The 13,752-nt window shown below is 23.7% G+C and overlaps 5 protein-coding genes across 8 annotated transcripts; 3 read left to right on the top strand and 2 right to left on the bottom strand.

Annotated features, from left to right (window-relative positions):
- Positions 1–82: 82 nt before the first annotated feature.
- On the top strand, positions 83–3,467 carry LOC122856504 (WD repeat-containing protein 97-like; the record flags this gene model as incomplete). The annotated part of the gene is made up of 15 exons (XM_044158180.1): positions 83–328; positions 398–676; positions 743–866; positions 940–1,131; positions 1,186–1,343; positions 1,403–1,536; positions 1,603–1,778; positions 1,849–2,019; positions 2,089–2,195; positions 2,255–2,430; positions 2,493–2,551; positions 2,647–2,786; positions 2,850–2,955; positions 3,021–3,242; positions 3,313–3,467. Coding segments are annotated over exons 1-15 (2,445 nt in total), but the record flags the coding sequence as incomplete, so codon positions are not given.
- Positions 2,814–8,164, bottom strand: LOC122857946 (SHC-transforming protein 1). Of its 4 annotated transcripts, XR_006374268.1 has the most exons (8): positions 7,065–7,376; positions 6,436–6,575; positions 6,291–6,361; positions 6,155–6,215; positions 5,739–6,076; positions 4,919–5,669; positions 4,644–4,845; positions 2,814–3,196 (listed from the first exon to the last, which is right to left on the bottom strand). XR_006374268.1 is itself a non-coding variant. In XM_044160515.1 (7 exons), the coding sequence occupies exons 2-7, from the start codon at positions 6,532–6,534 to the stop codon at positions 4,711–4,713; spliced, it is 1,455 nt and encodes a 484-aa protein (XP_044016450.1). In that variant the 5' UTR covers positions 6,535–6,575; positions 8,093–8,164; the 3' UTR covers positions 3,648–4,710. The 4 variants fall into 4 exon arrangements, 3 of the variants coding, with proteins under 3 accessions (XP_044016450.1, XP_044016449.1, XP_044016451.1); XM_044160515.1 differs by lacking the exons at positions 2,814–3,196; positions 7,065–7,376 and adding an exon at positions 8,093–8,164 and having other exon boundaries at positions 3,648–4,845; XM_044160514.1 differs by lacking the exon at positions 2,814–3,196 and having other exon boundaries at positions 3,650–4,845; positions 7,065–7,321.
- Positions 7,663–9,253, top strand: LOC122857948 (DNA-directed RNA polymerase II subunit GRINL1A). The gene is made up of 4 exons (XM_044160518.1): positions 7,663–8,009; positions 8,073–8,331; positions 8,403–8,792; positions 8,870–9,253. Exons 1-4 carry the CDS (start codon positions 7,864–7,866, stop codon positions 9,080–9,082), a joined length of 1,008 nt encoding a protein of 335 aa, XP_044016453.1. The 5' UTR covers positions 7,663–7,863; the 3' UTR covers positions 9,083–9,253.
- Positions 9,244–11,362, bottom strand: LOC122857951 (60S ribosomal protein L13a). Its single transcript, XM_044160520.1, has 6 exons — positions 11,235–11,362; positions 10,598–10,728; positions 10,276–10,385; positions 9,928–10,073; positions 9,596–9,718; positions 9,244–9,396 (listed from the first exon to the last, which is right to left on the bottom strand). Exons 1-6 carry the CDS (start codon positions 11,253–11,255, stop codon positions 9,313–9,315), a joined length of 615 nt encoding a protein of 204 aa, XP_044016455.1. The 5' UTR covers positions 11,256–11,362; the 3' UTR covers positions 9,244–9,312.
- A 698-nt stretch (positions 11,363–12,060) lies between these two features.
- On the top strand, positions 12,061–13,063 carry LOC122856505 (inactive pancreatic lipase-related protein 1-like). The gene is made up of 3 exons (XM_044158181.1): positions 12,061–12,279; positions 12,459–12,831; positions 12,891–13,063. Exons 1-3 carry the CDS (start codon positions 12,061–12,063, stop codon positions 13,061–13,063), a joined length of 765 nt encoding a protein of 254 aa, XP_044014116.1.
- The last annotated feature ends 689 nt before the right edge of the window (positions 13,064–13,752 follow it).

The following is a 13,752-nucleotide window of genomic DNA, read 5'->3' on the forward strand; positions in this document are numbered from 1 at the left end:
TTTGGTTGGATTATCATATTATTTTAATCATCAGTATACTTAATGATAATTGATAAATGAATAAATTTATTTTTCAGCAAAGATGAATGAAAGTTATCATGAAAGTATGAGTGAATCATCAACAGACGAAAATTCAATTATTGCTGATAAAAAACGAGATTGGAAAAAACGTGTTAGAGTTATGAAAGAACGTTTAAAAATTCAAACTGGTACTGAAATTTATGACAAAGGAATTCATGAATTAATTTTATATCATGGATTAAAAGAAATATTTTCAACTTCTGTTAATGGCGATTATTTAGATATTTGTTTTTCAAAAATTTCACAAGTTTGTTGCTATTATTTGTTTGATAATTTAAATTTATATTTTTTTTCAATAATCATCAACATTTAACAGGAGTATTTACTTTTGACAAATAATTTAACTATCAAAAGATATACAATACAAGGAAAAAAAATTCAACCATCAATAAATTTATCAACAAGTATGTCATTTAATAAAATAATAATATCAAATGATTTATCAATTTACATATGTTATTTACAACATGATGATTTAATATGGCTCTTGACATTTGATTGGAAATTAATACAAATTATTAGAAATGAATTTAGAGTTGAAAATGTTTATTATTTAAACAATGAAATTATAGTCATTGGACCAACAAAATCAACTGTAATTAATATTATTTTAACTGTAATTCATTTAGTTTTTATTATTAATATTTTATTATTATAAAAGAGATATCCAATTGATGAGAATGAAAGAAAAACTTTGAGATCAAAAAGTACAATAATAATGCTGGATATATCAGCTGGACCAACATGGAAAATTGATTATTCATCACTTATTGATGACGAACCTCGTTAGAAATTTAATTACCAATTAATGACAATTATTTATCAACATAATAATTATTTATATTTATTTTTTTTAAGAATATTTAAAACTTGCTGGATCATATTTATCATCAATATATATAGTACCACTTTATTCAGATAAAAATGAAGACACAAATGTACCAGTTGAATTTTTAGCTAAAAAATTGAATGCATCATCAGATATTATTAGTGCAATTTATTATCATCCAACAAGTCAATGGATTATAACTGGTGATCAAAAAGGAAATGGTAATGAAAAAAATTAAAAAATGATTATAATTTATTTTATATATTTAAAAATAGTTATAGGATGGAATATTAAGCTGGAAATTATGATGAATTGTTTTGATGATCAAAAAGGTACTGTTAAATTAATTTTAACACATCCATCTATATGTGGATTTATCACATCATCATCAAATAATCGTGTTCAAGTTTGGAGCTGTAATCTTAGAGATAAAGTAATTTTTTAAAATTATTATTAGTGTTTTATTATTAATTTATTATTAAATATATTTAGATTGAGTCGTTTGATGGTCTTGGTGAAGTTGTTAGTATGACATTGAATGAATCATCATCTTCACTTGCAATACTTGGTGGAAAATTTAATTGCTATCATATGCATCAGCTATATAATTTTTTTTCACCTCTTACGTAATTTTTATATGATTGTTTAAATAATAAAATTAGTAAATTAATATCTTTGTCGTTATTTTACAGAGCTGAAGTTAAACAATTATTTTCTACAACAAATATACTTTATCCAACAAAAATTATTGCATGTTGTTGTGACAATACACAGAGTATATTATCATCTGCTAATGGAAAACAATTGAATGTAAATTTAATTGATAAAAATATTCAAATTATTACTCTAGCATCTAGTGAAATAACAGGTATTTCTATTATTATATTAACGCCACATATTTAATATATAATTTATCAAACAAAATTAAAATTCAACAGGTTGCATATATATGTTGACTAATAATGGAATATTTATAATAAATTATTTGCAAGACTATCCCATGAAAATTAGAGACGTTTGGAATGATGAAAAAATACAAAATATAACTTATTTAGTAACATTTGATTATCTCGACGAAATTCTTGATAAAAATAATAGAAAACCACTCAGTTAATTCATTATTAATTTATAATTATTAATAAATAAATAATAATGTTGGTAATTTTTGTATTTTTTAGATCCTAGAATTGTTTATCCAATTTGTACGAGAATTATTGTTGGAACAAATGATGGATATTTGATGACAATTGATGAAGCAAGTGGACAACTGCAACATACTTATAAGGTAAAAAAAATAATTATAAATATATTAAATATCAAATTTAATTAATAATAATTCAATAGGCTCATGATGGATCTATTTCAAAGCTTCATATTTCAATAACAACAAAAACAGTCGTATCAATTGGCCAAGATAATTATGTTAAAATATGGAAAATATTTCCAGCGATTGAAAAATGTCTAGCAATATTAAATTATATTTATTATACTGTTCCAATAAATCTTGTATCAACAATGGGGTAATTATTACTATTTAAATACCTAAAATTCTAATTAATTTTCATATTTTAAAAATTTAAAGATCAACAGTTTGTATCGTCAGCAACACAAAATTATTCATGTATGATAACTATGAAAAAAGTAAATAAAAATAAATAAATATATAAACAAATTAATTAATTATTTATACATTATGTAATTGTAAAGTTTATGTTTTTTTAAATTATTATTTCAAGTACAAATCCAGCATCATTTGTCGAAAGATCATACTGCTAAAATTATTGATATTGCAACATCAGAATATTTAAATATTTGTGCAACTTCATCACTTGATCGTGTTATAAAAATTTGGGATTGTCATAATGACTTGATAAAGGTAGATAAAAAAAAAGAAAAACACTATTTAAAAAATACTAAATATTATTATTATTTTTTGTAGATTTTACAAATAAATATTATCGCAAGAAATATTGTGTTTTCTTCTAAAAGTGGAGACATTGTTTTCAATGTTGGAAAACATCTCTATCGAATTTCTCATAAAAATTGTAATAAATAAATATATTTTAAATGATGAGTTAATAATTAAAAATGGGTAAATTTTTTGGTACAGATTTATCATCAGATTATCGTATGATTGTGTCAAATGAAATAGTTAATGAAGAAAATGATGAATGTCAAATATTTGAAAATGAAAATGAAGATTTAAAAAAAATTTTACATCCAGTAAGTAGTGTTCCACTTGGTTCACTTGATCCAAATTGTAAAAATGCTCCAAGACTTGATCTGCTATTACAAAAAGAAATGTGTTCTCAATTAGATTACAGAGATAAAGGTAAATAATAATTTATAAATAATTAATAACATATAAACAATGTCTAAAATACACAAAAAAAATTTGTCAGATATTTTGCAAATAAAAAAAGGTGAAATTGAAGCTAAAAAAAAATTGAAAAAAAAATCAAATATGACGGATGAACAGTGGGAAAAATATATCAATGATATACTTGGTTTATCAATTAATAAAAAAAATAATAACAATACTGAATTACCTGATGATAAACAAATGAAAAATATTATTAAAAATAGTAATACAAATTTTTCTAAATTTATTCCTAACTCAATTGTCAATAAAAAAATTGAAATTCAAAAATCCTTATCAATAAAAGATGAAATTCCAGTTGAAAAAAAAATTGTTAAATATATTTATCCACCAGAGGTACTAATTAATTTGATAAACAATTAATCTTTTAAACAATATTTTAATTTTTTTTTTTTACAAACAGGTTGGACGTACTCGTTTATCAAGCAATTTCGAACGGCAAAAAAAAATTTCTCTTGATGATATTGATGTTTAAAAAATTAAAAAATAAATAAATAAATAAACTCTTTAAAATCCATACGAATTAAAATATTTTATTGTTATTATTATTATTATTTTATGTGTAAAATTTTATGACTCGATCAATTACAATTAAGAAAAACTAATAAACATCAATTTTAAAAAATAATTATAAATTAAAAATCGAATAAATACTTAATGTAATTTTTAAAATTAAATATTAAATATTATTCAAATGCCTGAATCATTTTGGGACAATCATGTCGAGCCACAAATTATTATTATTATTAATTTATTATGATACTCAATGAGGATACTACGAAATTGTATGAAAAATATAAAAAAAATTTGTTAAAATGCATTTCATGCAATAATATATATTACAAACACCCTTTGTTATTAACTTTTTTTTCTTTTTCTTTTTTTATTATAAACCTATATAGTTTTTAATATTATTATTTAAAATTTTTTTTCAATCTAATTAATACTATTAGATTTTTAATTAACTTGGCTTTTTTTTTTTTTGCTTTTGTATTTTTACGTTATGGAAGCTCATTATTATTTTATCTCTCATCCCATGATTCACGCAAATATAAAAAAATTATTTTAATAATAATAATACCCATGATTCAATGCTAGACAATTAAAAATGCTAGAAAAAATTAAAAAAAAAAAATAGAAACTAGCATATTCAATAAAAATACATTTATAAAAATAAAAATTATAAAATGTATGCCTAATTTATCATCAAAAATTTACAATTGTTTGTTGTTTTTTTTTTTTTAAATTATGATAAAATTATTTTTTCATGGAAATTTTTTTGTTATTAAAATTAACGTGGCACTGTAAATTATTAGAAAAAAAAAGTTTGTTATATAAATTAATTTCTCTTACATTTTTTAAGTAAATTTTGAATAATTATTTGGCTACTCAATTGGCAGCAGTTAATTATTATTAATATTTAGTAGTCTGTACGTCTGAGTACTGGATATCTTAGAACAAGTGCACTATCAGCAGATATAATAGGTAACGCATTGTCACAATGATGATTAACCAAGTGACTGACACTATCAAATATACGATCTTTTGTGCGTACCTAAACAAAATAAAATAAAAAGTAAATAAATAAATAATTATAATAAATAAATAAACAAATAAATAATACATACCACTCCTTCTGGATCAATTAATAATAAATGTTTTGGTATTCCATTATTCATACCAGTAAGAACATATTGTCCAGGTGTACCTTGTGATTCTCTAACTAAAAATTCACCATCTTTTGTTAGCATTGATTCAGCCTCAGATCTACTAACACTACCATGATACCACACTTCATGTTTTAATTGTTGTTTTTGTGATTTTGGACTTAATTTATTCATTTCTGATATTGCTGTACTAAATGGTTGCATATCAAATGCATCAAATAATGTTGATGTTTCTCTTTTACAATCTCTTGTTGAATTTATAATAGTATCATTAACATAATTATGTTCTGGTTGATCTGATGATATTGTTAATGATGTTGCACCATCAGAATTTAGATCAATTAAATTACCAGTTTCAGGCCATTGTTGTTGACATGATTGTTTTATTTTACCATTTGTAAAACCATCATATCCACTACAATGTCCTGTATTTGTTGTTGTTGTTGCTGCTGATGCTGCTGCTGTTGTTAATGATGATGATGTTGCTGACGATGATGATGATGATGATGACAATAATGCTTGTCCATGATTTTGACCAGAATGATGATGTTGATGATGGTGATGATGATGATGATGTTTTAAATTTGGTAATGTTGCTGATGTTATTGGTAATGGTGGTACTGGCGGTGGACCAATATCTGGTGGTACTTTACCAGGTAAATCATTGTAATAATCACGATCTGGTTCACGTATTCCATTTAACGTCATTGGACTGTAAAGTTTTTTTTATTATTGAATGAATTTATATTAATATTATAATTAATAATTAGAATTTACTTACTGAATTGATGATGGTTTTGTTAAAAATTCTTTAAATCTTAATTCAAATGCTTGACCAATTGTTGATATAACATCTTGTGCTAAACCACCACCACATTCTAATACATAACATGCACGCCATTCTTGTAAATCTTTTGCAACATAAGCAACAAAATCAAGTATTTCAGTATCACCACCAGATGCAAATGATATTCTTGGCATTTCATGTTTAGCTATAATATTACCAGTTTCAAGACCAGTTAATGCTAAACTTGTACTGCTTATTGTTAAATTTATATTTGAACCAGCATTATCCATACATGGTTTTTCAGCAATTGCTCGCAATACTTTTCTGTCAACCTGTTTAATTACATAAAAATTTAATTATTTACTTACATAAATTAATATTTTAAAAATATAAATTAATGAGATAATTACTCTTCTTTTTTTATCAGCTGATTTTAAACCTGCTGCTTCACAAACTCGATTAATACATTCTCTAAAGAGAATAAAAAATAATTAAAAGTTAATAATTAATTAATATAAACAAAGATCATAATTATTATTGACATACTTGGCAACAGATGATCTTGTTTCAAAATCTAAACTTTTCATTGATGTATAAATTTCAAGGCAACCAATGTACTGTAAATTATAATATAATTATTTATAATATTTATAACAAACGATAATAATAATAATATTAAATAAATATTTACTCGAACAGCATAAGTTATGCCTTCTTTGCTGACAAGATTGTCTGGATGAAGCCATCCTCTTGCTGGTTTACTTATAAAACTTCCACTTCCTCCTGCCATCACTGCATTTCACTTTTTTATTTACAACAATAACAATTTAACTGTAAAATTATATTAATTATTTATAACAATTGACAATATTATAACATTTAAATGAGTCAATAATAAAATAAATTTAAAATGAGTAATCAACAAAAATAATAAGGAAACTAAAATATTGTCTGTTTTTTAAAAATAATAATGATAAAAAAATAATGCCAAGTGGTGAAAGGATATTATGAATAATAATTGCATAAAAATAATCCTATTAAAAAATCTTAATCCAATGAAATATAAGTACACAAACTTTTTAATATTAAAATAAATTTTCCTCAACAATTATTTATTTTAAAAATAAACAAATAAACTTGGTAATCGTCATTGTTTTTTATTGTTTTTTTTTTTTTCTTAATATTTAAAATTAAATTATTATTTTATATGTTTACACAATGAATTTATAGACACCAACAAAGTGGGTGTTTTTAACTTATTGCCAACGCAATGTAATGGAAAAAAAATAAAAAAAATAATGAGTCATTGATGATACTTACATACAAAAAGAGTATAAAATATATTTATCAATTTTAAATGAAGATTAAATTGTATCAATAAAATGTTATTATAGATATTAAAATATAATTATATATTTGATTTTTTGGAGTAAATAAATATGACAAGTGTTGTTGGCACCACGACTGTAATTTTTGACAGCTGATTAATTCAATAGTTTTTTGAGTTTTCTGCGCAAGGGCGGAAATTAAAAAAAAATATATAAAAAATAAAATAAATGTAATGACAACTGCAATGACAACTTTTTTTTAATATTATAATAATAATAAACCAATAATGATAATGATAATAATAATATTAATTGGCAATAGATGATAATAATAATAATAAAAAATAAAAAAAATTTGCGATAATGATTCTGATTGGAAAGATATTTATTTATTTATTTTATTTTTTTTTTTTTCCTTTTTTAGATTTCAGATACAATATGGCAGCTGGTGTCATTTAAATGATGTTAATTTTACTCCAAAAAAAATAATTAAATTTATCTAATTAAATGAGTATGTTTTTTACAGGAAAATTTTAAAAATATTAAGTTGATAGATTATGTTAAATGATTGATGATAAATCATTGATAATAAGGGAATTTTATCATTTATTTATTTAAATTTAATAAACAACCATTGTGATCATTTACTTGATTCACCAACAACATCAATCGATTATCAAAATAATAAACATAACCTCAAACAACATTAACACTATTGTCATTCAGCAAAATAAACTCTCAAGTTTTATTATTTTTATATTGTCTATAAGTAGTTGATTTAAAAAAAAATTATGCCTACTCGTAAATTAACAGAAGCAGTTTCACATACATCAGTGATGAAAAAAGAGAGTCAAGGTTACATTGATAATTTAAAAAATAAAAATAAAACTGAATTACAAGATTTATTAGAAAGACAAAATAAACTTTTAGCAAACACGTAAGTAATTTTGTCTAAACTTGCAAAAAAAAGCAAAGAATAATATCAATTAATTAATTACAGATTTTTCATTAAAAAATTACCTGATAAAGGTGAAAGAATAAAAAAATTCAAAGATAAATTGATTGAAGAGTTGAGTGAACGTAATGATATTGATAATGCAGCAAATTTGTTGTCACGTCTTAATATTGCAATTGAAGGAAAAGAAAAAATGAATGAGCTTGAATGGACTGGAACAATAGATGATAATAAAAACAACAATGACATTGTCATTGTTGAGAGTGATGATGAAGACAAGGATCCAATTAAAATTATTGCTGAGGTATTTATATTTTATAAAATAAAATCAAATGGTTTTTCAAATTTAAAATTAAATAATAATATTATTTTTAGTCAGCTGGAGCTGGTTTTCATGAAAAAAAAATAATTCATCTTCCACCAGAAGAACGTCTCATAACTGATACAGATTTAGCAGAAATTGAATCATTTAAAAATGAAAGAGAATCAGTTAAAAATGAAGAAGAATCATCTGGTCATGTAAAACATATTTTAAATAAAATTGAAGTTGCCAAAGTTAATTGTCAGGGTAAAAAAGAACCATTTAAACCATATCAAACAACAAAAAGTAATGTTCATGATCCAGAAAAAGAAAAATTAAGAAAAAAAAATAAACACTGGGAAAATACTGCTGCAACACCACCAACAACTGTTCATGGACGTGTTAAAGAATTGAGTTTAAATGAATCCCTACAATTACAAATTCAACAGACTGAAAAACTTCACGTAAGATCATTTGTTTTACTTATTTTATCATCATGTGGATCATAAATATTAATCATGTTTTACTTAACATTTTGCAGCAAGTACAGATGAAACATTCAATTGAAAGATTGATGCAACAAGTTGGAATGCACAATGTTGGTCTACCACCAATTGAGCCAGGTGATTATCGCTTTAAAAAAGATGATTCAGATTCATCAGATGGAGAATACGAAGATGAAGAAGTTTATGATGATGAAGATAATGATCGAGCTGGTACCGTTTCATTTCCAGTTGATAGTATTATTGAATAATCAATTGATATTTTAAAAAGTAATTTATATCTAATAATTATTTAGTTAAAAGAAATTTAAATCATCAAAAATTCTTGTAATTAAATCATCAAATCTATATTTAAGTAAAAAACCTCAATAATAATTATGTATTGTAATAATAAAAATAAACAAATGCATTATTAAATAAAACAATATTTTCACGAATTGTGTTTTCATTTTATTTGTCTTATTATATTTATTACAAACACTTAGTTGTATCCATAACTGTTGATGATAGCTGTGTATGGTGCAGTAACTTTGACAAGTTTTTCTCCAGCAGTTTTGGTAAGTTCCTGTAAATAAATAAAATTTATATTAATACAAATAAATAAATAAATAAATTTTTGTTCTTTGAATCTATTTAATTATATAAAAGTTATTCCTCAGAATTGAAAATTATCATCAAAACATTTCAGGCGCAAATTACCATTACCATCATTGGAAATTAATTTTCAAATAAAATATATTAATAATAAATAATTCAATATTTACCTTGAGTTTGTCACGTTTTTGGATATCAATGATGGTCTTGACTCTTCTCTTGTTTTCCAATGTACGTACAACTGACTTGTACTTCCAGCCAACTTCATGTGAAAGACGTCCAACATGACAGTACTGTTAAAAAATAAAAACAAACAATTACATTAATAAAACAATTGAATCATTTGATAAAAAATAAAAATTAAATAGCATAATAAATTATAACTCAGCAAAGTTTGTCATAATTTGAGTAACTTAATTACTTCATCAGTCGCAAATTACCATACCATCATTGTTGTTTATTATTGATTATAAATAATAAATAAATTAATCAAATAAATTACCTCTCTGCCTGGTTTCAAGCACATGACTCTCATTGCACCAGGAACAACAACACGTTTTCTGCTGTCATAAGGTGGTGGACATCCTTCGTAACACTTGAGCCTTCTCAAAGCTTGCTTTCCACGTTCAGTTTTGTGTGGAATCATACCTTTAAACAAATAATTTTACATATTAATAAAATGCTAATTTTAAAATAGTAAAAAGATTAATAATTTTTAAATGCTTCATAATAAAAATTCGTTTCATAACACTGTCAAATAATGTAGGTAAGAATATTGATAATCATGTCATCCACAACATAGACGTGGTGATTTATAAGGGTGTTGTTGTTATTAATAATTTAATTATACCTCTGACTGTCTTCCAGAAGATCTTGCTTGGTGCACGGTGATGGAATGGTCCACGTGCTGGATTGACATTACATCTTTTACGAAGGAAGGACATGAACTTCAACTTGTTGCTAAAATTAAAAAATTAACATTTATTAATACATTGTTTATATTTAATTAATAAGAAACAATTATTAAATTGTAATATTACTTCATTTAATAAAATTCGTTTCACAGTAACACATACTCAAATAATGTAGGTAAGATTTTTTATAATCATTTGCAAATTGTTTTTTTTTTTACTTTCATATGACAATTATATTAACTATTGATAATTAATTACCGGAAGAAGTTTCCAGAGATGTTCAATTGTTCACAACGAACAATGATGACGGTGTTTCCTTGGAGGATTGTCTTTGAGACAATAGCTGCCAAGCGACCCAACAAATGGCCACGGCCATCGATCAATATTGGCTGTGGATAATAAAAATACACACATTAATAATCAAGAATCATCATAAAAATTATTATAAAAAATTGCACTTTGTCTACACGAGATATACTAAAGTTATACTCCCGAAAAAAAGAAGGTCGACACACCAGGTTAATTAACCCATGTGTACATAACCTAAAAAAAAACGTTTTAATTTTAAATTGATGCATCAATCAAATAATTCATCACGCATTATCAAATTTAATTATATAAAATTGAAAAAAATTAATTGAATAATAAAATTTAATAAATTTATATGCAGTATGTTAATTGTTTAAATAATCAGTTAATAAAATTTTACTTAACACGTGCTCAAATGAGACAAAAAACACTACATTTATATTGTTTAATAAACAATAAATAATAACGTAATTTTAATAAATATATTATTGCATAATATAGATCTACACTTGAACTTAATTATTATCAAATAATATTAACAATTTTTTTGATTAATAATGTATTTATTAAAACTTTTATCACAAACCTTGTTAGTAAAGCCCGTCATTCTTGAAGTTAAGAATTAAAAAGGGATAAAAGCAGCTCTGGTGCTTGGTGAACACAGAGCGAGTACGAATAGGGCTGCGTTCAGAAATCGTAATTCCGTTTGGATCTCTAAGATGGCCGTGATTGGCCGTGATTCAAATTGGTCATGAAAAAATGTAAAAAGTCTCTATATGTTTCCTCAAACTTTATGAATATTATTTATTTGTTGATAAACATTGATGTCAGTAATGTTTTTCAGTAAACAATACAACAATTCATCATGTAATTTTAAGTGTCTACTTTATTTATAACAATTAATCATTGTTAATAACAAAAACAGCTACCACAATAAAAAAAATATAAATCACTGACGACTGCCATTTTGAAGATCAGACTTTGGAACGCATCCCAAATATTTCTATTGGACGACATCTTTTGTTTTTTGGTAACTTTTACCACTGTTGATAAGTTTTCCGATATTTTCTAAATTTAAAAATTATAATTTCCGCATACTTTGTACGTTAATAAAAATTTAATATGCCTATAAAACTTATTGCAAATATATTAAATTTTTATATCTAAAAATATTCAGGCAAACGAATAAGTTCATTTGAAAATTGAAGTAAAACATAAACAGCAAGTATAAAATGTTTTTATACATTTTCATTTTTGGTGAGTAAATTAATTTATTACTAAATATTTAATTGAATATTAATTATTAGAAAAATAAATATAATTATTCAATAGCGATACCATTTGTGGTTGATGGATATATTGATGATCCACCAATCGAAACCAAAGCACCAATATTGCCTGAAAAAAGCTCAATGTCCAATTGTGAACCATCAAGACAACCAATAGGTACAGGAATGTTGTATGATACGACTCTCAAATTGTATGATTCTTCTAATCCGACTGATGGACCCTTCGATCTTTTAAAAGACTTTGAAAATTTAGAGAATTCAGGATTTAAAAAAGAAATTTCAACAAAAATAATAATACCTGATTGGCAAGAGGATCACAATGAAACATGGATTATGGAAATGGTTGGAAATTATTCTGCAAATTACAATGTTATTGTTCTTGATTGGCAAAATTTATCAAAACAGCCAAATTATTTTTATGTTATGAAAAAAATTGGTCGCGTAAGTTTTAAATGCATTTAAAAATAAAAATAATATTTAAATTATCTATAATATAAATATAAATGTTTTTTTTATGACAGATAAGTGCTGATATTAATGGATATCTTAAATTTTTAAATAATTACACACTTAATCATGTTATCAACAAAAAAGTTCATATTATTGGTAATGGTATAGGAGCTCATATTGCTGGTTTAGTTGGTGCTCATTTTCAAAATCATACAATTGATCGAATAACTGGACTTGATCCAGCATCAAGTGGTTTTGAAAATGCACTACGTAAACATCGTCTTGATAGAACTGATGCTGAATTTGTTGATGTTATACATACATGTATTGATATGATTGGTATTAAACAAGCAATCGGAGATGTTGATTTTTATCCAAATGGTGGAATGTGTAATAGGCAACCTGGATGCGAATCAGCTGGACAAAATTCTTCCCAGTCATTATGTAAGCATACATGAAAATATTTATATATACATATTATTTATGTTAAATAATTTTTGCAGATACTTGTGGACACAGTAAAGCAGCTCAATACATGACTCAATCTATAAGTGAACCAAAAAAATTTATGGCAACACAAGATCTGTGTGGAAAAAAAAATAAAACAGCTGCATATATGGGTGAAAAGGCTGATCGTAATATCCTAGGACGTTATAGTTTAAATATAAAAGAATAGGAAACTGTTAAACATTCCAAAGTTAAAAATAATATTATATAAAATATAATATGTTATTTTTTTTTCAATAGATAAATAAGTAAACCAATAAAAATTTATTTCATTTTTTTCAATAAACAGACAAAAAAAAAATTTAATTGCAAAAACGTGTCTGTAAAATATTTCAACGTAAAAAATAATAAAATAATATGTTTTAAAAAATAATTTGTCTTTTTTTTTTTCTTTCAATAAAAATTTTTTATTTATTTGTTTACATACTAAATTTTAATAATATATTTTTATAAATATCAAGGGCAAAAAAAAAAAAAAAAAATATCTAAAAAAATTTAATTGCAATAACACGTATATGTAAAACATTCCAAAGCAAAAAAAAAAATAATAAAATAATATGATATTAAAAAAATCTTTTTTTTTTTTTCAATAAACAAATTTTATTAACTTGTCAACATACCAAACTTCAATAATACATTGCCGATTGACAAGTATAACTGAACGCTTCGAAGAAAAAAAAAAATATATATCAATAAATATTTTTTTTCTTTATTTATAAAATGAAGTTACAAGTGTTTTTTTTTATTATCAGTAAGTATATAAAATAATTAAATTTTTAATATTAATAATATTTATTTTTTTTGTATCACTAATGATAATGATAATATTATAAAATTATTATACAGTCAATATTGTGG

Source organism: Aphidius gifuensis, linkage group LG5, assembly GCF_014905175.1.
Source record: "Aphidius gifuensis isolate YNYX2018 linkage group LG5, ASM1490517v1, whole genome shotgun sequence".
Taxonomy (NCBI): Eukaryota; Metazoa; Arthropoda; class Insecta; order Hymenoptera; family Braconidae; genus Aphidius; species Aphidius gifuensis.